At 41.9% G+C, this 27,875-nt stretch overlaps 1 protein-coding gene and 1 long non-coding RNA gene across 3 annotated transcripts; one reads left to right on the top strand and one right to left on the bottom strand.

Moving 5' to 3' along the window:
- Nucleotides 1-311: 311 nt before the first annotated feature.
- On the bottom strand, nucleotides 312-22,429 carry VLDLR (very low density lipoprotein receptor). 2 transcript variants are annotated; one of them, XM_074953301.1, is made up of 19 exons: nucleotides 22,128-22,429; nucleotides 14,941-15,060; nucleotides 12,739-12,861; nucleotides 11,482-11,604; nucleotides 9,848-10,219; nucleotides 9,561-9,683; nucleotides 9,346-9,468; nucleotides 8,723-8,842; nucleotides 8,514-8,639; nucleotides 7,707-7,878; nucleotides 7,000-7,224; nucleotides 6,589-6,707; nucleotides 5,800-5,939; nucleotides 5,272-5,413; nucleotides 4,727-4,873; nucleotides 3,178-3,267; nucleotides 2,518-2,595; nucleotides 1,787-1,959; nucleotides 312-916 (listed from the first exon to the last, which is right to left on the bottom strand). In XM_074953301.1, the coding sequence occupies exons 1-19, from the start codon at nucleotides 22,204-22,206 to the stop codon at nucleotides 881-883; spliced, it is 2,631 nt and encodes an 876-aa protein (XP_074809402.1). In that variant the 5' UTR covers nucleotides 22,207-22,429; the 3' UTR covers nucleotides 312-880. The 2 variants fall into 2 exon arrangements, with proteins under 2 accessions (XP_074809402.1, XP_074809403.1); XM_074953302.1 differs by lacking the exon at nucleotides 3,178-3,267.
- On the top strand, nucleotides 22,021-27,875 carry LOC141987702 (uncharacterized). The gene is made up of 2 exons (XR_012639606.1): nucleotides 22,021-22,645; nucleotides 25,717-27,875. It is a non-coding gene; the product is annotated as an uncharacterized LOC141987702 (long non-coding RNA).

Below are 27,875 nucleotides of genomic sequence, written 5' to 3'. Positions count from 1 at the left end.
GGAGGTTGGATAAGGGGCAGGTCCTAAAGGGCAGTCAGGGACAAGTAGCAGGGTTGTTGGGTTCTGAGGGGGGCAGTGGCCAGGCTGGTTGGGGAGGCACAGCCTTCCCTACCCAGCCCTCCATACAGTTCTACACTCTGATATGGCCCTTGGGCCAAAAAAAAAAATAAAAAAAAGTTTGCCCACCCCTGCTTTAGGCTCAGAAGAAAGGGGCCAAGATTTAAGTGACTTATCTAGCTGAGACCAAGATACTGCTTTAATTCCAGTGTGTATAATAAGGTTCACTGAATATGATGAGTCACTTTGTTTTAATTTTATTTAACTTTACAGTGGTTTTTGATAAAGAGCATTCATCCTCTGTACAGCCCTAAGGTGGCACAGGCAGGAAAGATTCACAATTCACATACAAAATTACTTATGTTTACAAATTTTTGGCAATTTATCTGAATAACCCGTTTTCTCCTATTGCCATTGACCCAACCATTGAAAAAAGAGTTTACAATAATTTACATCTGAAATATTTCAAAGTGCTTAATAGTGATTGTTCAGGAATATTTACAAGTGGCCTATACAAATATGTACAGGTGGTACACTACAGCACAAGTTGTTCCTGGAATATGGCTTTCTATGGAAAGTGCTTTAAATAGTTGGTCAGTGGTAGTACTGACAAATTCAAGGGTTACAGATAAACAGTAACCATCAAAAGTGGATTTGTGGACATATTTACAGAGTTCTGGTAATTCATATAAGATATTTACACAAGCTTGCTCCACACATTCAGAAGGTTTCTTCATTTCTTCCATCTTGGAAGAATCTTCAGCTACTTGCCTGTTACCATCCCAAAGAGTGTAGAACACAAGTAGATCGCCAACTAGGGTATTCAAGCTAGATCATCATCTGTGCTTACAACAGATATCTGTATGGAAGGAGCAAATGTGTGTTAAAAGCAAGTCTTGGGTTGCAAGACAAGTCTACTCATACTGTGCAAGAGTCTGCTCACATCATTTGCAAGATCTGTCCTGTCTAGAGACAGACAATTTGTATCTTTGCAAGATTTAGTTTTAGGTTTATCTTTGGAAAAAGGCAAGCTAGAGCTACATTACAACATAAAACATTGCTTTAAGGTTGACATCTAAAGCATATTGCACTTTAGTTATATATAGCTTTAAGTCTAGTGTTGAGTGTGTTTTTGGTAGCTGAAGTGATGAATCCAGGCTTGCAGCTCTGCATGTTGCTAGAGCCACTAGACCTCCCAATCACCTACCCTCCCAAAATATGTAGGCCTCACTTCACCTGCCAATTAATATTGGTAAGAGGGACATTGTAGAGGGACCCCTGCTTATAGTAACTAACTTGTTGGTAAGCTATTCAAATGTATGGCAAACATCCCTGCTGCAGTCAGCTTTCTCAAGGCTCATTTGAGAGCAAGCCCAATGCCTTACAGCTCTATGTACCAAGTATCTCCCAGGAATTCTACATGCTGCCTGGCCATGCTGGCAATCCTGGTCTCAGCTGCCTAAAAAGTAGTATATCATAACTGCTGTGCATTAGTTTTTGCCATGTTCAGCCCAATGCTCTGGCTATGGGTCTTCCTTTGGTCTCCTACTGAAGTATAAGAAGGAGGCTGTCAGGTCTAAAGTGGAGATCATGCCTTCCAACTGTGTTACAGGAAGGTTGGCCAAGTTTGTCAGGAGTGAACCAAGTCAATCTTTGGCAATTTGCGACTAAAGAATATGATCTCCAGCTGCTATTTTGACTCATTTAGAAGCCACATATCTGTACTTACTGCAGGGTAAGTGTGTCCTACTGAACTGCTGTGTCTCCCAATATCAATAGTGAGGTCTTCTTCAGTGGTTTTCAAGTAGACAGGATTGTCAAAATTCATGCTTTTCATATTCTTGTGTTGCCAGTTACGCCACATGAAGTAGCCACCTGCTGCTGCCGCCAGTGCCAGTAATACTGCAATAAAGGAGACAAATAAATGAGTTGTTTGACATTCAGCTAGAATGATTTCTAGTGAGCTAAGCCAAACCAGTCCTGGGGTAGTCAAGTTTTAGTTCTTTCTATGGGTGCAAGCCATTGCCAGCCAGAAGCTAGTTTTCCCTCAACTGAATTTTTAGAACAGGCTTGTGTTGCTATATTTGTTCTAGTTGCACCCCTACCCTACTGTAAGGCATGTTACCATGCAATGACTGTTTTAGGACTGGCCAAATAGGATAGCAGCAGATTAAGTGATAATGCTCAAGACTAATGACTAAATCTTTACAAGTGCATGGTTCCCTTTTGTATGGGATGTCAAGAACAGGAAGTAGTTGTAGATGGGCTTAGTGTCTAGTTTAGAAACTCTTAAAACTGACAGTGCCCCTAGCATTGACACCACAGAATGTCATGTTCTGCTTTTGAAACCATCTATTTTGATGGATGTTCCCCCCCCAGATGGTCAATCCCTTGGAATGGCCTTGAGTTGTACCCAGCTACTCAAAGTCTTATCAAGAGACTGCACCCAAGTATACTTACCCAGAGGAAGAATAGCCCAGGCAGCTGAAGTGCCTTTGGCAGAACTGACTTCCGACACTGCACTGCTGAAATTATGTCCTGGAAGAGGAATACATACAATCTCATGTATTATTTACTCCTAGGCTGGCAGAATTTAGTCCAAGGCTAGCAGCTTCCTCAGACCATAGCTAAGAGTCCCCTTGTCTATACTCCTGGTTCAGTGAGTGAGAAGTAAAGAATGCATTCTAGAGCAGTACTACTTGAAGTGGTGGTCCATGGACTGGTGCTGGTCTGTGAGCCATCAGCTGCCAGTCTGTGCCCATGTTGGAAAAAATTGCTAGTCCCCCACATCAGATAGCTTGAGAAGCACTGTTCTAGAGATCGTAGCCCACTAAGTACTCTTCCACTTTCTGCAGTTGTATGAATTTGGATTTCCTAGGAAAAGAGTCTCACTGGTAACTTGCATGTCCAACATGAGATGCTGGACATCACAAGAGGACACATGCTAGAACTAGCTTTAACACAGTCTCACTTGCCATTTGAGTGATGTGAAGGCTGACCAACATGTTTCCTGATTGCATGCACAGGTTTAGCATGTTTGTGCTAGCTGTCTGAGACCAGTTTGTGTACCTGCTCAGTCATCATAATGCATGATTGAAAGTGAGTTATTGGGACCAATACCTCCAGGAACTGGTCCAACAGTTGGTGGTTTTTCTGTTGTGCTGGTATCTTTTGTCTCAATGTAAGCCACAGTAGTTCCAGCACCTGAAACTGGTTATAAATCAAGAACCCAGTTAATCCTGAAGTTCTGAAACAGCTTGCTATTAAGTGGTGGTTGTGAGTGCTTAGCAGATGGTAGAATGGTCATGCAGCTTTTAGATTTTACTAGACAAGATCTTGACAGGTTTACTCTGCTAGGAAGTTGGTCTCAGCTGCTAGGGTTTTTTTTGCACTCAAATCTGATGCATTGGGAAGTATGGTAGGACAGTTTTAGAAGCCAATAGCTTGCAGCGGAAGTTTAATACTCCTAGATTTTAGGATCCATCAATTTTCACTGAAAAGAAAGCTTTGAAACAGGTCAGCCAGATTTCTGGTGTTGCTGGTAGTTATCCAAAGCTGTAAAATGTAAGCTAGGTAGCCACTGTGTTTGACAGGCCATTTAGACGTTTTGCTCACTCCTCTGATTACTGCTGAAATCAAGAGTCATACAGGGATGAGTTTTTGGAGTGCTGATCATGAACTCTAGCAGAATGTCACACTAAGTAGCAATGTACACATTGTATACACAGTGTGCTTGAACTAGTTCAAGTTCCTCTGGCCATTTAAGGAGCGCCTACAGGAATTTTATTACTGTACAAGAGCTTTGCCTGCCATGTAACTGCAGTCAGAGGGCCATTCAATGAGTTAGACTAACTGGGCAGGAGATTGTTAACTCCTAACAGAGTACGAGCCTATTCAACTTTAGCACTTACCTGCTGTTTGAAGCATAAATGAATCCTCCAGTTAAAAATGCTAGGACCTCCCCCCAAAGTCTGTACCCATTAATGTTTGATTAGTTAGAGGAGTTACAAGTTAGGCTAGTGGTTCTCAACCAGAAGTACATGTACTCCCTGGAAGACCTCTGCATATTATATCTGTACCCTGTATATACTCTGTACCCCAGGGATATATCAACTCATCTAGATAGTTGCCTAGTTTTACAGGCCACAAAGAGCACTAGGGAAGTCAATACTAACTACAATTTTATACAGACAAGAAAAAAGCAATTTTGTAATAATGTGCAGTGATGCATGTCTTTTTACGTCTGATTTTGTAAGCAAGTAGTTTAAGTGAGGTGAAATATGCAGTATGCAAGAAGACTCTTGAAGGGGGTACAGTAGACTGGAAATGTGGAGAACCACTGAGTTAGGCAAGGTGTGGAAGGCTCTAAAAAGAGCCAGCTATCTAGTAGCTCAGTCAGCTCCCCCCACTCTGATGGAATGCACAAGGTCTGATCATAGTATATGGTGATGAATATGCAAAAGCCAGGCACAGACTTGCAGGTAATACAGTCACTGCAAGAGTTTGCATTTTGTTCGAATGCCACAGTTTAAGTCCCCAAATAAATACTAATCATGTAGCAACAGTGGAGCCTTAAATCCACTGTTAGAGCATTACTGTATGAGTCTTGATTGCACAAGAGTCCCTTATTAGGTACCCCTCTACAGTAATTTCAGTGTTGTCACTATACCTTTACACCTTAGGCCATCATCTTGTAGGTTGTATCCAGTAGGACATGTGCAGGTATACTTTGGAGAGTGCTCGTTTATCTGAGGAGCAGGCAGGCACAGATACTCACAGCCACCATTCTTCATGGTCTCATCACACCAGTTCTTGCCTGTTGACACAAGTCAAATTTAAAGCAGACCAGTGCTTTAGTCTTGCAGACAATTGTTTAGTGTTGTTACATGGCAGAGGATATACTGACTGTCCATACATGACAGGACAGTTTCTAGGCCGTGGAAATCAAGCCATGCAGCAGCACAATATACAGCTTTACTCTTTACAGGGGGCCTTGGAACAGAAGTAGCAGCCCTGGACAGCCCACCTGCACTACCACCTCTACTGTAGTGCTAGTTCTGCTTAGTGTGCTTTTTGGCCAATCAGATTGGAACTCTTCCACCTCACTCCCCTAGAGGGAGATTTTCTAGGCTTCAGTACCTACCTGATTTAATAGCAGCAAGGCAGAGGTTCATAGTATGAAAGTCTAACATTGCCACAGTTTACATCCGTTACCTGTGGGTTGAACAAGCTCGTGATACACAATGATATCCTGAGCATCGTTGAGGTTGTTCACTAGCGTAGCCAATTCAGATCCTGTAAATTTATTGGCACCATAGACTGCTTCATTCTCTCCATCAATCCAGTAGACACGGTCCTAGGAGATAAAGTTATTGCATCCTATTATGGTTGGGACCAGTTTGGTTTGTCCATTACCAGGGATGGTTTAGTTGTCCCCTGTGCATGGTAAATCCGATTTAGTGAGTGCAAGTATTCTGAAGTATTGACGCAGTTCAGCTAGATTAGGATGACTCACATTATTGCTGAGGCAACATGAAATTGTTAAACTTATAACTAGCCTTAGTGTGGAATATATTCAGTTTTGTATTTGCTACTCTATCTCTGCCTCAGTAGAGAGGCTACAGTAATCCCATTGCAGCAGCTTTTCTGCAGTCTTCCATTTATTAGTCTCTTGCTGTACCCTGCCATTCCAAAGGGAGCCTACAGTCAGTTCCCTACTGGATGCCTGAGACTTATTCTCACCTCAAATATTGTTAGAGCAAGAGGATGAGCAAGAAATTCGTGAGATTTTAACACAATCCTACGATCCTGGCCATTCAGATCCACACTGGACAGCATATGTAGCTTTGAATCAAGCCAGTAAAGGCGGCTTTTTATAAGATCTAGAAGGAAAGAAGTTGCATTTTAGTACATTGAATCTGATCACAAGCATGTGTTACCTGGAAAACCTCACCAGTGATATTGCCTTGGGGGGGGTGTGGGGATACTTAACTTTGGTTTAGTAAGTGCTGACGAATGCTATCTAGAGTGCATGTGCACTTGGCTTCCACTAGTAGAAGAAAAAGAGGTACTAATTTACATATTAGAAGGCAGCTGCACCACCACAGTACCACCTGGATTGATGTTCCCTGGGTGAAGAGTGTAGCCCTATGATTAGGGCAAGTGTTTATCAATATAATCCATGCATTGGGGCTACCTCATGAATGGTGTAGCATTTTATCTGACAGCATCTGCTATGGGTCAAGCTGTCATTAATGGGGAGGACACTTGAAACAACTGCCAATGCTTTGACCAAAGCTGGTCATTTTAGACCTGGAAGAAGTTTGAATGCATAGTGCCTAGAAGCCATGGCTGTGTCCTAGTGTGTCCAATGCCTTCTCATTGTTACCATGTTAATGTGAACTTCCACAAGTTTTCCAGGGAATCTTGACTTGCAAACTGAGATTCCTTCTTAAAGAGCTAGTGACTTCAGTATTTCTGAAAGACATTTTGGGCTCACAGGGAAGTTAATTTTGTAAGAACATGAAATACCTAGTGCAATTCCATTAGGCCACTGGATCTCTGTTGTCACCAGCTGCTGTCTACCAAGTCCATTCATTCCTGCCTTTTCTATTTTGGCTGGTTCACCCCAGTCAGACCAGTACATAAAGCTGTAAAGAGACAAGTCATTAGGCATCTGCAGTTTAGCTATATTGTAATATACTTTAACATGTAAGCAGCAATACTAGCTTGTATTTATTATAGCTACAGGAAGGCCTGGAATTAATCCACACACTATGGCTTGATAGAAGCCTGAGCACACTGGAGTATGCTTGGCTCAACTTGTCACCTTCAAAATGGTTATCAGCTTTCAGCTTACTGTTTTGTAGTTTGCTTACAAATCTAGGTTAGTATAGTACCAAGAGGACTTGGCATTAGTTGGTTGTACAGTGTAATGCTCACCCAGAGAGAGGATCCACGGCTATGGAGGCTGGCTCTCTTAGGTCTGTATTAAACAGGATCTTTCTTTTGGCACCATCAAGGCTAGCCACTGAGATACTCTTTAAAGCTGAATCAGTCCAGTAGATGTTCTTATAGACCCAGTCAACAGCAATTGCTGCAGGACTGTGTACATTGCTTATGATTTTTAAGTGTTTGCCCACCTTGTCACGACTATCAAGTGAGGCACTGGAAGAGGAAAAAAGGGATAAAATTTAGTTTCAACCACTGCACACTAGAGATGTGCCAGTTAAGCCAATAGCTGTCTAGAGGTATAATTACAGAATTCTTGTGTTCATGATTTGAAGTAGCTAGCCTCAAAATTGAAAGAGGTTTTTAACCTAGACTTAAGTTGTTTGCTGCCCTTTGATCAAAGTATAGTTCAAAAGGTCAGAACAGTTGGCCTCAGAATGTGCTCATACTTTGGCTGCAACTCCAACTTCAGTAGAGGTACATGCACAGCTTTGAGTAAGAGTATCCCACTGCATAGGTGTTTGACTTCAAGGCTATGGTTACTGAAGTTAGGAATTCTAGAGAGATTTGAGCTGTAGACAGGAGAGAATGCTTGTCCGACTTAAGTCAGAAAGTGACTGGCTAAAGACTAAAAACTAAGAGCTACAACTTCAGGAGGACAAACACTTAGGATGAAAGTTTGAAGCAGGTAGGTTTACCTGAAAATTGCTTTTTGGCTGAAGTCAGCCCAAAAGAGTTTATGCTCAGCAATGTCAGCATCTAGAGCTATAGTGTTTCTTAGCTGCTCTACTAGTTGGAGATATTCTTTCCTTTCCAGGCCAATCTTCCTGATGTCCCGACGATTAGTGAAAATCAGACATGGTTCTTTTCCTGAAAGGGGATTTAGAAATTACTTGCAGTTCTAGGTTGAACCAAGTCATTCTTAGTATACCAGTGTCATCCCAGAAATTTAGAAGCTTTGAGTACAGTGTTAGAACAGGAGTCTAGCGGCCACCACATGCAGAGATATTAGTAGATCTTACAAGCTTCAGCCTCCATTGGCTCCTATGCTTTTACACTAGCAGCACTAAGTGCTTAGAGGGACCTCTCCTGCAGTTTATAGCTCAACATGAAAGATTGCCAACTGTTTTTCCTTTGCCCCCAGTGTCTTCAATATTCAAGATTACTGAAGGATTAAAAAAAAAGAAAAAAAAAAAAAAGAGTACTGTGCTCAATTAAATGCCTCTGAAAGAGAGAATGATGGTACAAATGACTTGTTGCAGTGAGGTCTTCAGCCTCTGTGCTCTTATTAGCAGAGGTGGATTTAGCAAATCCTTGAACCCAATTTGTTAGGCAGAGTTTAATTGGCCCTTTAGTGTATTTGCTATGGGGAGCCATGTACTGTAGACCACCAGCCAGGTGCAGTAACTCTGGTGTACCTTTGTCAGCCTCTTCAGAGGTAACCTTTTCTTATATTTCTAATGCTTTTGGGCTCTTGATAAATTGAGTATGCTAGTTGTACTTACCTACTGCCTTGCACACTCCAGTAGCTAGATCCATTTGATAGCCATGACTACATTCACATTTGTAGCCTCCTTTTAAGTTAATACAGATTTGACTGCAGATCCCAGGATTCTGGCATTCATCAATATCTAAGACAGACTGTAAAGTTAGTCTTGAAACAAGAACAAGACAACTACCTCATTTAGGGGTCAAGATGGTAGTAGATACTTGCCTCCACATGTTTTCCTGTTTATCAGTTCAAACCCAGCTGGGCAGTCACATTCATACCCAATAACTAAGTCTCTGCAGATATGAGAGCATCCACCATTGTTCACCAGGCATTCATTCAAGTCTGGAATAGAGTTAGAGACCCAGAAACAGTTGTGGCAACTTAACTGCAATCTCAGGCAGTGCATGCCTGTCTAAGTTAGATTAGGCCAGAAATTCAAGGATGGCCAAGATTCCCTTTGCAGACACTTGAGAGTCCTATAGGGCATGTTGGTGCTCATGTGGACATGTAGCTAGTTCTGCAAGTACATCAAGTGATCCAATTGCAGATTTCAGCTAAGAGAAGCTCAGTGCTATTTGGAGCTAGAGTTTCTGTACTATGTTTTACAGTTATCTGCAGCCTGGTTCATGACTAAGCATAAAGCAGCACACTAGTCAATTCAGTTGTTAGAAGATGCAGGCAAGTCACTGTTCAGTTCTAACTAAAGCAAGATCCTTTAGTCTTTAACTAGAGTCTCCCAACCATGTAGAGTTACTTACTAAAGGCATTTGCACTCTGATTCTTGCAGACAAGACTCAGTTAATCTCAAGCCTGTGAGTGACATTCCAAGTAGTTGGCTCACTTACTGCATTCCTTGAGGGGTTCGTCACTCCAGTCCTGGCAGTCCTGCTGCTGATTACACACTTTGCTGATGTCTATGCATTCCCCACTTCTGCACTTGAATTTGCTAGGTCCAGAGCACTGATTGACTGTCAAGATAATGGGAGGGAAAGGACCATTAGATAAAAATCGAGAAAGCCCTGTTATAAACAAGAGTTTCATCATTTAGTTCTGTATTTACCATTTTTACAGTTGACTTCATCAGTTCCATCTAGACAGTCTCTTACACCATTGCATTGCCTGCTACCGTGGATACAATTCCCATCTTCACATTTGAACTGGTCTGGTCTACAAGTCCGGGAAGCTGAAGAGAGAAGTGCTGCTGAGTTAGAACCCTGAAGGTCTTGGAGACTAAGTTATAGAAGTCAAAGCCTTAAGGTGTTTTGGAAGAGCCAGTGACTGAACTAGGGAAGAGGTAATGAGTTGGAATTGGTCCCTTTTAACAGGGACTGTACAACAGTTACTTACGGCAGTTTGTTTCATCACTTCCATCCTTGCAGTCTGAGTCTCCATCACACCACCACTTCTTGTGAATACATTCTCCTGAGCCACATTGTACTTCACTAGGAAAACACTTCACAGGATGCGCAGGCTGGCGGCCACATTGCTCTAGAGATTCATCTGACTGGTCTGAACAGTCTGCATCATCATCACATACCCAGCTAATAGGGATACAGCTAGAACTTTTACATTGAAATTCATGTGCTCCACAAGTAGGTGGTGTGCAGTCCAGTTCATCACTACCATCACTGCAGTCATCTTGGCCATTACAGACAAAGTTTTTGGAGATGCATTGCCCGCTGGAGCAAGTGAACTCTGCTGGGCTACAAGTTATATTGCCTGGTAGAGAGAGGGAGTTCAATTAGTGTCAGGATTTTAGAACTATGTCTGCACCATCTACAGCAGGTTCTTAACTTCATTGACCTAACTCAAGTTATTCTACAAAGGGGTAGTGGTGAAGGTCACTTATGCAAGCATTTACTTCAGAAATTCCAGTCAGCCACTGCAGTCATTAAAACTATTGGCATTCTGTTAGGTTTGTGTCCCATATTTGGGAATTCTATTAATGTACGACTTTATAAGCCTTTAAGATTTAGATGCTATGCCCAGCTTCAGAGTAGAGACACTTACAGTATCAACTCAGAGGACTTTTGTTTTAGAAAGTGAGCCTCTGGCACTTGCAGATCCTCTGTGCATTTTGTTGGGTTTAAGAGGCATTCAGTGATGCCAGCATGACAAGTGGGTTGGTTCTTGAACATGTGACTGGAGGGCAGTGGGGAAGAGTGTAGGAGGAAGTTCTGCTCTGCACACTTCCTTTGAAAGTACAGTCTAAGGGAAAGCTAGATTTTAGTATTATCTTTGGTGACATCTATGTTAAGAAAATAAGCTGCTGTCTAAATCTAGGGATAGAGCCCTTTTAGTACATGTTTAGGGGGGGAATTTGTTAGTGTAGCAGCTAAAGCCATCTGCTAAGAGGCTTTACAGAACAGCAGATTTATGAAGTCCAAATGACAGGGGACTGCCACATGAGTATTACAGTACTGAGAGGATCACCACTAAGCAAATTACATTTAGTTTTGCTCTCCAGTGAACTGTATAATAGTTAGGATAGCTCAAGAAGTTTTTGCTTTGAGTCTTGAGAGCTATTGAAGCAATCATTGCTAATTCATTCCATTGCTTGGAGTGTACGCATTTGGAGAGAGAATGGGTTACTACTTAGCCACTGCAGAGAGAATCTGATAGTTTGAGTACCTAACTACAATTCAGATTTCACATTAGGGAGGCAGTGTCCTTGCTTAGAGGCACTTATTTTAGCCTTTTAAATTGGTCTGATATAGATCCATAGTAGCACTTACAAGTGTAGTGCTGACCATATAAACAGAACAAGTTTTAAAATCACTTATAGCAAGTTCAACTGAACAGGACTGGGAAGAGCAGAGAGTTTGATTGTATGATGTGACTACAATCAGACACTACAGTTAAGTTTACAGAAGTTCTAGTTCTAAGAGCACCAGATGGCTACCCTACACAGCTAGTTCACCTTCAGGCCAAGTACATTTGGGAAAAAAGCTACACAGGCTACCATTTGTTTCTTCCCTTACCACAGTTCTCTTCATCTTCACCACTGTCACAGTCATTTTCACCATCACATTTCCAGGACAGAGGGATACACTGAGTTGATTGAGGACCACAGCTGATTTCATTTACCCGGCATGTTCTCATGTCTATTGAGGAGTGGATTGGGGAGAGAGGTCAGTTTCAAGAGCTACTTAGGAGGTCTAGAGTTTAGGTTTTAAAGATTCTACTGAAAGCAGGTTAGGATTCAGACAAGTGCTTAAATCCAGATATTGCTTTTCTGTGAAAGTGTAAAGCTGCAGTAAGTGGACTACATTTCACTTGTCATGGACAATGACAACTGTAGAGTCAGTTCTAATACTTTGACCATTAGAAATGGTCATTCTGAGAAGAGCTTCAGGTCCTTCTAGGAGAGAAAGAACTGTTTTATCTGGGCTATGGAATTAGAGGTTACCATCAGCATAATTCATAAGGTATTTCTGATGTCTATCTGTATGGCACATGTAGTTATTTTAGAGTTACCGTTTCATTCTCAGGGGAGGTGCGATAGAGGGTAGCGTTAAGTTAGTTAAGAAGGCAGTTAAGTCTGCATGTGCAGTCGCATGCAAGTGTTTGAAATTTTTCCTCAGACTTTCCCTTCATTAATACTGTAGCAATGGGTACATGAACTGACTTTCAGGTGCAGCCAGGGCCATGTGGTACCCTTTAGAGTGCTGTATTCACAATCAAGAGGGCTAGAAACTGAGTCAAGGTTCTCTACTCTGGTTCCCATAATGAAATTAGAGTCTACAGAATGCATCAAGGGCAGGAGGACAAGGCAATTCGAGGACATGCTCAAAACATCTTCAGACATTCTATTACAGATAACCCTGTTATATTTCCACATAAAAGGAAATCTTGAGCAGCCTTAATAGCCCATAGGTCTGGCTAGGATTACAGAGAGGTAGTTTACAGGGGGCTTTATGCAGATACATTAATTGATCGGACACTGAAGTTTTTCCCCTGTTCCTGACGAGATATCTGTAACTCTGAAGACTAATTCTTTGAAGGGGCTTGCAAAGAGAGGCTAATACTGTACTAGCCTGAAGTCAAGGGTAACTTGGGGGGCAGGAGAAGAGCTCAAGTAGCAGGTATATGTAACTGATTGCTTGTAATAAGATGCTAGCTTTAAACCTAGAGTTATGACGACATGCTAAAAGATGGACAGTTTTTGGTTGAGAGATTTCAGTTTCCTGCTCAGATTATTTTAATTTGATTGTCAGCACAATGATAGGTTCACTCACGGCACAGTTCAGGGCTTTCATCAGATCCATCTTCACAGTCTGGGTCCCCGTCACACTGCCACCGGTTAGGGACACACTGACCACTGTTGCACACAAAGTCAGATTCAGCGCAGGTCGTCTTCACTGCAAAGAGAGAGTCCCAGTATGTTTAACTGCAAACTAGATCTTGCAAGTACAATTATATTTTAACAGCTAATCTCCTAGGATTATCAAGAACCTTAGTCTTTAGATGCAACAAGTGTTTTTTACTGCAAGCCTAATAGATGTTTAGGATACTTAACTCTTGTGTTATGGAGTGGACTTCTGGAGAATTGTACCAATACATACTTCAGCTATAAGTGGTGAGATATTATGGCTTTTACATCTTTCAAAGAACTGCCACTGAGCATTATCTTCACTCCTCCCCGCAAAGCTGCTTTATAAAGCACTAGTAGTTGGAGTATGTTGGATGCAAAGCAAGTGGTCTTTTCAAAGAGTCCAAGCTATTAAAGTAAGCTTGGGTACAAGCAGATGTCTTGCATTTGTAAGATTATCTTGCCAGTATTTGTGGCCAACAATTCATAAGTGTTGAGTTGATCAGTGGACATCTTAGATTTAAGTCCAAATTTTAGAGTCTAGATTAGGTTGAGATAGTAACAGGCAAGAATTCTAAGTTGCACACACGAGGGACTTCAATAAAGTCTGACTGAATTAGAGTAGTTTTCATCTCTGAATTACAGTTTAAAACAGTATATAAAAGTCACTTGCCAACCAAGCTACTAAGTACTTAGAAAGGAAAAGCTCTTTTGGTCTTTTTTGCACTTCAACTTTACTTTTAAGAGGACAGCCTCAGCCCTGCAAGAGAAGTCTAGTTTGTTAGTGAAGATGTTACCTTTGAATATCAGGTCTCATTTAAAGTTATGGGGAAGGTGAAGGGAGTTGCAGTCATTCATATTTGTTTCAAGTGAGAGATATGGTACTACTGACATTAAGAATAATCTGACCAAGATGTTTGCTGAAAAACAGTAGGTGTAGCAGGGATGTACAGCCACTGTAGGTTACATGTTTGCTGATGGTGAAATGAAATTTCATCTGATGTGGTGCTCTGAGACTTAAACTGTCAACTCTTGCATTTGAAGAGCTAAATCTGCAATAGATTAGAGTATTCCTCTTTTGCACAGGAAATTCAATTCAGCCCTGTAACAAATGCAAGTATTGTATATAGTGATTAGCCAACATATGATTAGACATGGTGGAAATTGGATACCAGGGGAATTTAATACTACCTGATTTGCTAGGGGAAGGAAATGGAGGCTGTAATCCATAACAATTACTTCACTGATTAATATTAATCTGCTATGATTTGTTATTTTAGAAGATAATCCAACTGAGTTAACAGGTTCTTGAAGGCAGAGTTGCACTGCAGTGGTAAACTGGTTTTAAGTAGAACTATGTAGCTAGTTCAGAGGGACACGGCAGGAGAAAGCAAGGAACACAGCATTCTAGCTAGTTCTCCCCCTTTTCAGCTCCATGGGTGTCAAGGGACTGGTGACCAAATGGTCTAGGACTGCACAGGCAGCAGCTGTAAGGAGCTCAGGACAGAAGGAAGCTGAGTAGTTCTTGTCAGTTTCCTTTTACAACCCTTTTCCTCTAATTAGATTGTCCTGGACAAAGCAAGAGCTATGGAACAGTACTGCAGTCAGAGCATATTTGGAAAGAGGGGTACCCCTAAAGGTACTTCATTGGGTGCCCCATGAGGCTACTTTGGGTATTGATATTTTAGCTGTCTAACCATCTAGGTAGGCAGTTCAGTTTTAGTCATATCAGAGACAGACAGCTTTAGTGTCAAATTTGAGCACATCTTAAGTGAGGTCTTTATGGCCATGGGAGGGGTCAATTAACTTTGACTAGACAGAACAGGTTGTTTTGAGGTTCAGCTAGAAGGGCACTATAGCTGCCTGGACTCAGTCCTGCAGAAGCCTGACTGCAAGCTTTAAAGCTACACCTGTGAGAGAATATACAATTCTTGAACACAACTGAGATGCCATTAGATTTGGATGTCCTATAAAACCTTGGTTTGAGCCTGTTGACTCTACTGCCTCCCTCACTCACCACTAGCCAGATATTGGTATTAGTGGAACTCTTCTCCTAAGCTATGCTTTGTTATGCCCCTCCAATGGGGTGCTTACTCAAGGAACACTTTGCAGTTGCACAAGGGCTTACCACAGGAGCTCTCATCACTGCCATCAGAACAGTCTTCATCTCCATCACACTTCCATAACAGGGTTATACAGCGTCCATTACTACACTGGAATTGAGATTCTTCACATTTTGCTCTTGCACCTGGGATTAAGAAAGTCAGTTTAGTCAAGCTACTATAGCTACATTTTACTGATGTGTCAGGTTAGCACTGGAAGCTTTTGATCAGGACAGTGGGACAAGAACTGAATCCCTTGTTTCACAAAGGCTGCAGATGTCAATAAGAATGCTTAGATGTTCATTAGCTTAGATCAGTGGTTCTCAACCAAGGGTACACATACCCCCAGAAGACCTGAGTACTCCCAGGGGCACATCAACTGTAGATATTTGCTTATTTTACAACAGGCTACATAAAAGCACTAGCAAAGTTGTACAAAGATTTCCACATAGACAATGACTTGTTTCTACTGCTCTATATACACGCTCTACACTGAAATGCAAGTACAATATTCATATTCCAATTGACTTTTTATAACTAAATGGTAAAAAAAGCAAGCAATCTGTCAGTAATAGTGTGCTGTGACACTTTTGTATTAAGTCTGATTTTGTAAGCAATAGCTTAAAGGAGGTAAACTTAGAAGTATGCAAGACAGCTACCTGAAAGTGGCACACTAGACTGAAGTTTGAGAGCCACTGGCTTTGATCACTAATAGTGCATCATCATTTGTGTCTGTTGCTGTAGTCATATTTCAGGCCAGTGAAGTGTCACAAGACTGGGTTATTGACACCACATTTGAACTAGGAATTTAGTGGAGAAGTTTCCTGACAGTTACCAAAAGGCCAGAGACTTAAAATGGTGCAGATGCTAAAGGACTGCAGTCATTGTCTTGCAAACTGCAAGACAATACTTGTTTCAGGGATTTTTAGACACAAGATACTTCTGTAGTAGAGCCTGTGTGTTTTACTCAGATGGAAGAAAGCCTCTTTTCATGTGCCTTTTCTACTCAGAAGCAAAATCAGTTAGCGTGTGGGAAAGATTGCCTGCTCTGACCTCAAATGCAAGAGTGTCTCACTCTATCACTGAACTACACAAGAGTTCATTTCTGACAGTTCTGGACGATATTTATTAATCAGACTGTTTGGTAGAGTCAAATTTAGTGGGTTGAAATCCACTAAGCCTAGGAAGTTTCGAGAAGGACTGGTCACATACAGTTATGTTCTCCATGCCAGTATCTCATGTTACCTCACTCTATGGCAGAAATAGACACTGTTTCCAACACAACACATTTGCCCTTGCAATGAGACTGACAGCTGTGGCAATTCATAGACAACCCCATGATGCTTTAGTGAAAGATATGTTACCAGTTTGAGAGGTGAGCTTCTTTACTAGATCCCGATAAGTCACATGAATGTTACATGATCACATCCTTACTATGTGGACAGCACCCCAGCATCAAGTTCAGTTTTAGCATGTGTTGATGACTAAGGAATAGGTGCAAGTCCTTCTCCCCCAAGGATACTCAATGGTTAGGGTGGGGAGGGGACATATGGTCTTAGTATTAAGTTACAGCACTCTTAAGTTTTAATCATTAAGAGTTCAAAATAAGTGTTGTGCCTCATGCAGACCTTGTCCGTACATGGGCAGCTGAGTTTTAGATTTTGTTTGTTTCCCTAATTTTTGGGTTGGTTTTAGTTAGAAGCTTGTAGCATTTGTCAATCCATTTGAAGGCAGTACTTCAAAAGTCAGAGTAAGACACCATTAGTTTTATTTTCTGCACTAGAATTGTTTGCCAAGTGTTTGATTTAGAGAAAGATGGGTACGAATGTTTACAGCTGTGTTATGGTATTTGTTATGATGGATATCTGTTAGATATGTACTCCATTTGCAAGCTGGAATCAGCTACAGCTTTCTGTACGTTTCATAAGTATGTTTTCCCAATACAACTTGTTCAAGTGAAGCTGAATGACCCTATTCCTCATAGGAGGTTCACATCATGCCATACAGACACTGATATCAAATCAGTATCAGCTTCAGTACAGCAGCTGTCTCTTGAGCAGTTGCACAAGCACAAGGTTTGTCTCGTGTGCTTACATGCATTACATTTATGTCTTAAAGTCTAGAGAAGTGACTATAGCATGATGCAAGACTCCTGCTTCCCTCTTGTTTGTTGCATCATTTGATGAGTTGCCTTGATGCCAAGAAAAAGTTAGAAGGCATCTATTTTTAGCTTTTTCAAAAAACCCTACACCATTTGTTGTTTGCAATCTACTTTAGTAAGCAGAAAATGCAAGCCAGCATACCAAGTCTCTTCAATTATACCATAAGAGCACAGTCAACTTGCTGACTTAGTAAGTCCACTGCGTAACAGTGGATGGCCATCAACTTGCCACCAGGTGGTCCCAGAAGTACTGGCAGAACAAATTGGGTGAGGGCAAGTGCAATCTCCCTGCAGAACTTCCAATGTTGTCAATACATGCTGTGCTGCCCAATGCTAGCCTACATTAAGAAGCCATTGTATTTCAAGTTTTGTATGCAAGTTGTCTTTCAGAGTTTCAACATCTGACAAGCAGATGAAACTAGATTAGTGTTTGACTAGATCTGTCAGGACATCTCATTTTATAGGAGTGTTACAGTAGTAAAATACCAATTAAACTGAACTGATTTAATAGGCAGATCTTTTGTTATGATTATCTACTCCAGCCTTGGATGTTGTGCAGAAGTTCAGCCATACAGTGTTCTTCACCATGAGAATGGTGGGTGATGAAGGATTTTTACTCACTTAGATTGCCCTGCCTGGAATTATGAGTTTTGCATAGTGTTGACTTCTAGACTGTGTGTTGCCTTAATTTATGATAGAATAAGTCAACTATCACTTTGGTCAGTCAAATGTGATCTTTAAAGCAAGTTTTCAGATGCTTAGGTGGAGTCCACTGCCAGTAGTCTTGTTTTGTTATGGATTGTAGGTACTTAATTATTGCATAGCATTCCTTACAGAGATTTCAGATTTTGAAAACTTGAAGTTTAAGCCTGGATCAGGCCATTCTTAGTTTGAGGAATATCTTATTTCTTCACTATTGCTTGTTTACATAGGATGTTTTGAGTCTCATTGATGTACAGTTTCCTTGCACTTATGCCTTGTTTACACTTTGGTTTGGCAGTGTAGCAATACTGGCAAGCCTTTAATGTAGAGAGGGGAAAAGAGGTCCTTTTGTTGATGTAGCTTGTTTTGCTAGGGAGAACTGGTATCAGCTGTACTGGCCAAAGGCTCTTATGTGGTTATTACCAAACCTAAGCTGTGCAGGCAAAAGCCCTAGTGATGTCAGACTTTCTTCCTGCATTGTAAAATAGCTATGCTGCCAAGACTTAGGCCTGGCCTAAACTCACATGAGACAGTGATTCAAAGATTAAGGATGCTCACTCCCAAAGAAGTTTAGAAAGATTGCAAGACAGTTTTAGAAGTGGAGTGACTAGTTAAATCTGGATAATAGGACATTCATTTCCTGCCAGAAGTATACAAACTATGAAGCTGCTTTCTAGCTACTGCAGTGTTAATCTTTAATTTTAGTTTGATATTTCTTATTTGATATTTCAGTCTTGAGTCTCAATATCATCTTAAGCGTTAATCACTGAGTAGAGAGGGAAATCAGACGCAAACATGCTATTGTTTGGGGCAGATGAAGATCATGACAGGTCTCTAATCTAGCATGAGAGTTCCAGAGTGTTTTGGGACCTGTCATTCCCATGCCAAAATGGGATCATTCAAGGAAAAAAAAAAAAGCTTAACAGCAAGTTTTAAATACCACATTCAGAAAGCATGCCTAGTTGCTGATGTAACAACTCGTGACATCTGCATTATTCTACATAAGTCTGCATTTCAGCATTTAACTCCAGAGGAAATTTAATCACTTGATATGTCAGTTTGGTAGTACTATTGTTTAAATGATGAACTTACAACCCTGAACTTAATCACTGCAGCAATAGTGATTAAGTTCATCATTTAAGCAATAGTACTACCAATCTGTAGTAGTAAGTTAGTAGTTAACCTTTACTATTTTTAGGAAATGTTTTGTTCCTAGAGACTTCCAGTATTAGGGCTCTGAACCAGCTACACTTCAAACTTAATCTAGTCATTTTGGTGTAGAACAAGAATAGGAATGGCCTACACCCCCAGAGGAGCAGTCAAGTTAAGCACCAGTGTCTGCATTTTGGTCTTTAGACAGAACTACTTGTTCTTAGCTCTGCCACTGTCCCAGTGTGACAATCCTTTTACCTTGGATTTCTTCCTCCACCCTGGATTTGTTGCATACTAGATACTGTTATCTAATGCAGAGAGTTTGCCTAGTACTTTGAGAATGGGTTCTGCAAAGTGCTACAAGTAGTTGGCTAGCAACTGTAACCTGGAAGCAGAAGTTGCCAATTATATTGGGACATAGGTATGAATGTGCAAGATCACATCTTTAGTGTTTTAAGTACTTAGATATTACAGATCAGACTCCAAACCTGGATGCATGAGCCCCTTTACCTTAAGGTTTCAGAGTAGCAGCCATGTTAGTCTGTATTTGCAAAAAGAAAAAAGGAGTACTTGTGGCACCTTAGAGACTAACCAATTTGCACCTAAGCTTTCGTGAGCTACACGAGTACTCCTTTTTTCTTCTAACCTTAAGGGTTATTCATACAGTATGTCTATATCGACCACATTCCCACAAGTGTGCATCCTTGTAGTAGGAAGCTCAAGGAGAAAGGTTACTGTTGATTTGTCTGTTCCTTACAAAGCAGGAAAGGAAGACTTACTTGCACCATGTACCTATTAGAAATCAGTCAAGTCAGACTCTTGGCAATGTCTAGTCCTATACCTCTTCTCAGAGTGCACGTATTACTAGTTCCACAAACAGTAAAGTAGCAGCATACGTTGTTCTGGGCAAATTGCTGCCTCTGTTCCTATTTAAGGGGCTGTATGACCAAGATGTTCAATTTTTCAGAGAGTTTGGAAAAGCAAAGCTTATTTCATCTGAGGCTGTGATATTGCTGTAATGGTCATATATAAAAGAACGTGCTGACACCACTTTGCAGTACATATCACAAAATGCTGTGGAGGAAGCTCAAGCAGGAGTCTAGTTTGTCTTCCCTGAGGGCTGTCAAGTACCACTCTGGAAGAAAAGAGTCTGTTCTTAGAAGTGACAGATATGAGGGCCAAATAACCTGATTACAGCAAGAACCAGAGTTGGGGACCTATCAAAGTAGGCTTTAAAAAAGTAATGGGTAATCCCCTTCAAGGCAGTTCTTATCAAATTGCTTCAGTTGGTTTCAGCCTAAGCCACTTCGGTTGCAGTTTTACATAGCTAAGCCCCTTTATTGTCTGCACAGTGGGCAAGCAAGATGACCCTGGGTGGGAAGCAGGTTCTAGAAACCGTTGCTGCAGTATTTAGGAGGCCCACATGGAGCAGAAGTCTTCCTCAGTTACAATATTGAGTACCCCCTGTGATGGTCAGGCACTCCCCTTTCTGTAGGGGAAACTGACCTCCCCCAAGTCCCCCCCCCACCCAATTGGGAGCCTGCTGTGAGCAGAGGGGCTCAGTGCTTTTGTTAAGGTCATGCTTTGTAACAGCAATATCACTGTTACACCACTCAAGATTAGTAATGAGCATTGTTTCTTTCCACTTTGTATATGGTGGAGGGAATATTATATGCTCTTCCCTTTATCCCTGGGAGCAGTTATAGCTACTTCATGTTTTCTCTCTGGCAAGGAGCTTGAGTGTTGTCCCAAGTGCTGATACTGACTAAGGAGATCAGCTTGGAGGTGTTGACTATGCCCATTTTCTGAAATAAGGAATAGCTACTGCCAGTGTCAGCAAGGCCTCTGATAAGAGTGACGAGTGGCATTTTCTGAAATGCTTTCTCCCCCCACTAACCCACCGTTTCCTGATCCTAAAAATCTCTCTCAAGTTAGCTAGTACATTTCCAGACAAATGCAGGTCAGGGGGAACCCTAATTGATGGTTGTTAGCATCTTGACTGGATATCTAGTTGGCTGACCAATCGCTAAGGTGTCATTTCAAATGTTTTCTTTTTTGGTTTAGGCAACTAGCATATGAGGTTTAGCAGCTATAGGCAGAAGAGTGGTTTTGTGTTTGTTTAAGAGAGAGGAGAGGCTCAACTACATAGCCTGAGTTTGTGACTTTAAACTCAAAGTTCACCCCCGCCCCCACAATGCCAGCCAAAAGAGCATTTACACAAAATTAGAAACTGCAGATGGCCTGAGCTGGGGCCAGTGTCACTAGCTACTAGAGTAGCACAGGAATGACCAGACACCACCTGGGAGATACCCATTCAGTATGTGGCTATATTAGCTAGTTCATAAGTGCACACACCGCTCTTCCCCAGCCCCCCATTATGCAATCCATTCAGCCTCTTTCCCCACACCCAATCATCTTACAGCTGGAGTAACCAGTAATTATCCAAGTATAATTGGCCCCAGTTATTGGGTGATGAGTACTATGAACCCTGTCATGCTTCTTGCAAGGATTGTAAATAGAGTAAAATCCTGTAATGGGCTCTTACAAGTCATTTCCTCAACGCCTATTGTTCAGCTAGCAAGCTAATCAAGCCACAGGGATTGGGGCCCACCTACCACTGATTCACCACAAGTGGGGCAGTCCCTGTTGGCTGGCCCAGGTTTGACAGGGAACCATTCCCCTCCCACGTAGAGGGAGAGGGAGGGATAATCCCCGCCCTAAACTAGTCCTCTGCCTAGGTCTTTAGGCCACAGGGCTCCGACTTTCCCCATGCCCCTGCACGCTCAGGAGCGACAAGATCCGTGTGCTTGTTACTCGGCTACTGAGTTATGGAGGAGGAGCAGCTCCTCCACCACTCCTCTTTCCCTGCGTGGGCCCCCCCACAGCGAGTCACGAGCCTGCCTGAGAGCGCTCGCGCGCTCTGCTCTCCTCCCCTGGGACCCTCTGGAGGCAGCAGCCCAGTAACCTACATGCGGGTGGACTGAAGGCGTGATTCCCCAGCACGCGCCGCGGGTGGGGAAGGGAACTAAATCCCCATTGTCCCCGAAGAGGTGCCTCACGTGAAAACGGGCTCAGTATCAATTCAACAGCATGGTCCCCCCCTTCCTTCTCCCTCCCCCACCCGCAGGGCCAAGGCACACCAGGGAGGGAAAAGGGACACCCAATAAAAGCGCCCCGAGCCCCACCATCGCTACTCACCGCGCACAGCGCCGCGCTCGCCCAGCAGCCAGCAGAGCGCCGCCAGGAGCCAGAGCCCCCGGAGCGAGGACGTGCCCATCGTGTGCACCAGCTGCTGCGCGCACAAGTTAGCAGCCTCCGCGGAGGTGGGGCGACGGGAGCTTCCCGGTTTTCGGCACCTTGCCCGGCCGCCTGCAGGGAAGGCAGCTCCGGCAGGAGAGAGGGGGAGCAGCGAGCTAGAGACATGCACAAGGGGGAGGGTGTCCCCACGACGCTCTTATACGAACCGCCCAGCTCCTGTGTGCGGCGGCGGCGGCCGCCGGTGACTCACGGGGGCCCCCGCCGGCCGCTGGTTGGCTCTCGAGCGCCTCCAATCCCCGCCGCCTGCCCTAATTTCCTGATCCACGCAACCTGCCCAACGCAGCTGTGCGCGCTCCTCCATCCCGCCGGGCGCTGCTGCTGGGCCAGGCAGGGGCACGGCCCCACAGGTGAAGCTGGTGCGAGCTGCTGGCATCACCTGTGCGCGAGCGGCTGCCGCAGTAAGTAGTGACTTCCCGCCAAGGGGCTTCCTGGGGGGCGGGGGGAAAGCGTGGGGGGCACCTGTGCTTCTGCACCTTAACATAGACTTGATGGGAAGTGATTGACGGGGAATGTATGTACGCCCCTTGGGTTATTTGGATATGCCTGTGCCTTGCCCTCTGTGACAGGGAAGGATGTAGAGTTATGATGGTTAATGTCTGTTATGTTATTATTAATAATAAGCATCAGTGGAGATCGCTCATCCAGGTTTCTAGTGGGTATATTTAAAAGCTTGCATATAAACATGTACTCACTCTAGTGAAAACTGAACATTTTCTGAAAATACAATTCCCTTTGATTTTTTGTTGCATGCATGTAGTTTATCCTCTGCAACAGAAAGCCACCCAAAATAACATATTTCAGAGGAAAGTTGCTTCTTCTGCGTTCTCTCATCCACCATTCTAGTTTGCCTATTAATAACAGTGCATGTTGAAATTTACTTTGCAAACTGATTTTTCTCAAAATAACTATCTTTTAGACTTCTATTCATGCATGCATGTATGCATACATACATGTGGTTTTCCTTCTATAATAGAATATGACTTAAAATAACACAGCACTACTATTGAGGAAGAAAATTGCTACTTCTGCATTCTCTCATCAAGGATTATATTTAATTGCTAATTATACAAAATTATATGTTGAGGTCCTAGAATTAAAGACTTAACCTTTTATTTAAGGGGAAGATTTGGTAGTTTTATTCTTCTTTTGTAGACTTTCTAACATTCAATTATAAGTTTTTATGAAAGAAAAGAGATCTGTATAAAACACATTTGTTTTTTATGGTACTTTTAGGATTTATAATTAAGTGTTGGTGCTTCTCTGTTTTCTCATCCACATATTTTAGTAGAGCTGTTATTTTATGTTAATATTATATACCAGGCTATTAATTCCTTGGTGTAGGCAGAAAGCTTCTCAAGCTGCTAAATCCTAAAAACAATGGAAAGAGGTGGTTGCTATTTCAGTCTTTTGACATTAAATGCCATGCTAAATCTTTCTTAGCCTACATTTAAAAAATACATGTTTTTAGAGCTGTGCCTGTGAGTCCATTGATGGAACAGTATCTCTTAGTTTCTAGACTTCTTGGATATTGTAACATTTCTCTGTATGCTGTTTTCAGAGTGATGCTCTTCTTGGATCTTATCAAGTTATGCCATCTTACATGATCCCATGAAAGACATATTGTACTACCACATTGGAATGGACCCTGTTCTTTCAACTGATGTAGTGAATATACCTCCAGGCCCCAAATGGGCAGTAGTCACTGGGCTCGGTACTTGCTATAAGAGACCATATTTAATTTCATATATCTGGAATGAATCGAGGGATCGCATCTTTAATACTAATGTCTGTATGAGGAATGAACATATATTTTCTACCACCCCACACCCATGCTACTGTAACCCCGATGACCAGGGTTGGCAGGCAGGATTGAACCTAGGACCTCTGGAGCTTAGTGCATGAGCCTCTACCGCATGAGCTAAAAGCCAGCTGGCTATTAGCTAAGGCTGCAGAGCAGACTTATTTTCTCTCTCTCTTTCTCTCTAAGTGGTCTCGGTGCCGCTAAATGGGACAGACCACCACACCCAGAAGGTGTGTGGGTTACACTACCTCATGCCTTTTGGGGTTCTGTGCTCCCAACACGGCTCATATGCTGCATCAACAGATGCTACAAAACAGTCTAATCTCTTGGATACATATACATTTTATCTGGGGTTTTCATAAGACTGTACTGGCAAATTCATACCATTTCAAATAAGAAAAAGAGTGTATGTGTGGGAGGCGGGGATTAGGGTTTTCAGGAGGGCTGATTAGTCACTGACAATTTAAGTGGCTATAGTAAAAACATTGCTGCTTCCTGTAGATTTTAAGTATGCAATATTTCCTTGGGTTATATGCATGGTCTGCTTTATTAAAATTGAACAACCATGTAAATATTTTATTCTCTTTATAGACACATCTTATATACTATACACTCAGTGCAGCGACACAATGTTAGACCCTGATCCTGCAAAGACTGAAGAATGTGCATAATTTTATTTATGTGAGTAATCCCTTTGAAGCCAATAGGCCTGCTCATGTGTATGAATTTAAACAGACTTAGAGTCCAAAATGTATCTTCAGTTTAAGCACACAAACAGACAAACAAAACAACAGTAGTTCACCTAGACTAAAACACAGAAAATAATTACAATAATATTAGTCTAGATCATCCCCTTCTGTGCTGATACCCACAGGAAGGAATCTTGGAGAGAGAAAATCTTCATGAGGACATCCTAATGGAGACCCCTCCATCACCTGAACATCATCCTGTTGGGGTTTGCGCTTTATAAAGAAGGTGGTGTGGCCTGCCCCCAAAATTGGGTTCCTTGGAGATCCATGGGAGTCCAGGGCCATCTGCATGGAGTTCTTGCACCTTTGCACCAGCTCTGGTCTCTGTTGACCTCGTTTCATGTGGAAGTGGGGAGATCGACAAGCAAAGGGTCCCCTGTGCATGCAGAACTAGGGGTTATGATCTGAGCCATCTGTCTTCTGCATTAAAATATTAATGTTATATGTAAACCATAAAATATACAGAATGTGTGGAGTGCTGAACTGCTATTTCTTGTAGCATCTGGACATTAACCTTGCGTGGTTTCTGAGATCTCACAAGTTTAGACACCTGGGGAAATGAATTCTAATCCTGGTTCAACCACGGATGCCTTCTGTTTTATTGGATAGGTCACAACTTGAGTGTAGTTACGCCCAGGTATTAATTTGACTCTATGTTTTAGATTCCTCGTTTTTTAAACTGGATCTGAAGATACTTACCTTGCTCATATGGCTGTTGTGATGATTAATTAGTTAATGTGTGCAAAGTCCTTTAAAATCTGAAATGGTATATAGTGTAAAATATGAAATAATAATTAGTACTATAATTTATATATTACTTATTTTTATTATTAGTGAACTCTCCAGGGGAAATTCTGTTTTACATATGTTTTCAGCCTTATAACTGATGGATATTTGGGTTTTTGTCTTGAATGTTTAGTGAAATACTATTGGAGAAGCTGTAAGAGATGGAAGTTCCAAGAAGCAAGATGAACCTATCATCCACAGTCCTTGTCTTGGAAAGTGACTCAGGGAAAAACAAATGGCATCACCAGGGTCGTAGCCTTACCATTAACTTTGCCATCTGGATTTCTGGTGGACCCAGGGCTGAAGAGGCTTTCAGATCACCTCAGACCTGACAATGAGGTTTTTAACAATTTACCTGAACAAAAGTTTAAGACTGTTACTCTTAGAATGTCTGTTTTGGAGGATAAAGTCTCAGCATTAGAGGCTTGATTTCGTATTTACTGAAGTTACAAAAGAAAATAAAGAAGTAAAGAACAGGATGGACCTTTTGGAGTACAAGCAATGCACAAGAAATCTTAGTAGGGTTGGTGTTCCTGAGTTCTTTTGGCTTGAAAGATCCCATAATATCCTTTTCCAAAAAAGGGGTACCGGCAGCACTGGGATTGACTCCCCCTGAGACCTTTCTTCTAGAATCAGTGAGTTTTTTGCTTCTCTTATACCACTGACAGCTTGCTATGAGGATAATTCTCATTACACAGTCTGCGCTTAACACAAGAAGTAGGATTTTGAAAGCCTCCAGGACCTTGGGTGAAGCAAGGTGTCAAGGAAAAAAAGCAAGGTTATATCCATAGCATGCCGCTAATCTAGTAAAGAAAACAAATGTCTTTGTGGCTGTGAAGAAAATCTGCACAGCATGGGATAGCACTTTGCCTTATTGTCACTTGCAAAACTGAGGGGTCCCCATGGTTGCAACAAATGTTTATTTGGACCTGAAGCTGATATTAATCATTTCATAGATCAGTGTATGGCTGAATTAACAGAGTAGGTGAAAGAGGCAGATTCAGTTGCTGTCCATTGAAGATTTAGGGCCATATTCTACTCGGACTTACCCAATGAAATACCATTGACCAGTGGAATTTCACAGCGCATGAGTCAGAACAGAATTTGTCCCTTTAGAATAATTACGTATGTGTGCAACAACTACTGAAGTCAGTGGAATGTATATGTGTATCTGAGGGATGAATTTGCCCCTTAGACCTTTTGCTCTGAAAAATATCTGACTTGCTTTAAAAGCTTCCCCCTTCGGATTGTTTGGAAGTTTCTATAGTTGTTGAAGCATGCAGCATGATTCACACACTCATACTGCCCTAATTTGCTTTCTAGAATCTTTTAATATACAAATAATTAATCATGCGCAGTACACATTCAGCACCTTTCATGTAAGGTTTTCAAAATACTTTACAAACAGTAAATTAAGCCTCACAAAATCTTTGTGGGCCACATGTTATCTTCATTTTACAGATGGAGAAGCTGAGGCAGAGAGAATTGTAAAAGGACATTTTGACCCCACGGAATTCAATGGGAATTTTGTCATTGACTTCAGTGGAGCCAGGATTTCACCCTTTTGTGCATAAATCAGATTGTCATGGTTTCCTCTGTCTAGTCAAAAGAACAAGGAGTACTTGTGGCACCTTGGAGACTAACAAATTTATTTGCCCAAATAAATTTGTTAGTCTCTAAAGTGCCACAAGTACTCCTCATTCTGTTTGCTGATACAGACTAACACGGCTACCACTCTAAAATCTGTCTAGTCAGTTACTTAGGTAGTTTCCACTGTTTGGCTCTCTCTGGTCACTGCTTGAGAGAACCACACAAACATTTTTTTTTTTTTTTAAAAACAGGAAAATATGAAGAAACCACAATAATTGGAAGGGGGACTCCGGGGAAAGTGTAGAACCTGAAAATATTTTTAATTCATATTTTTTTAGCTTAGTAAATTTCAAGTGGATGCTGTGTGTGTCTGTCTCTCATCTCTTGTCCCCCCCCCCGCCCCCCTCACACACACAGCTCTCGAACCAGTGGAAAAGAAGGGACTTTATGTCTCAAATTTTTAAAAGTTCATGGCTGTCTGTGTGCAGATTAGGTCTATGCAAAAGTGCATGGACACACTTTGGAAAATCTGAGACCAGATACCCAAATTGTGTGTATTATAATGTGTTTTATTCCCCTGCAAGAATGTAAGACTTATTTTGTTGTTGAAAAATTATTAATTTAAAATGTTAAAAGGTCAAAGACTAGGCTACTGTGATAGTAGAATACAGGGAGCATGTTGGAGAATAGAGAGAAATGTGG

This window comes from Natator depressus, chromosome 5 (genome assembly GCF_965152275.1).
Source record: "Natator depressus isolate rNatDep1 chromosome 5, rNatDep2.hap1, whole genome shotgun sequence".
Lineage (NCBI taxonomy): Eukaryota > Metazoa > Chordata > Testudines > Cheloniidae > Natator > Natator depressus.
The sequence above is the reverse complement of the archived record's forward strand: the minus strand, read 5'-3'. Positions and strand labels throughout refer to the sequence as shown.

Bases quoted from the DNA above. Each gene is read 5' to 3' on its own strand.
- VLDLR (XM_074953301.1), bottom strand. From the start codon at position 22,206: ATGGGCACGTCCTCGCTCCGGGGGCTCTGGCTCCTGGCGGCGCTCTGC. The intron at 8,843-9,345 runs GTAAGTGAGCCA...ACTCTATTCCAG, and splicing joins CGAACCCCTCAAGGAATGCA to ACTTGAATGAATGCCTGGTG. The intron at 2,596-3,177 runs GTATTGGTCCCA...TTCCTCTTCCAG, and splicing joins TGTTGGACCAGTTCCTGGAG to GACATAATTTCAGCAGTGCA.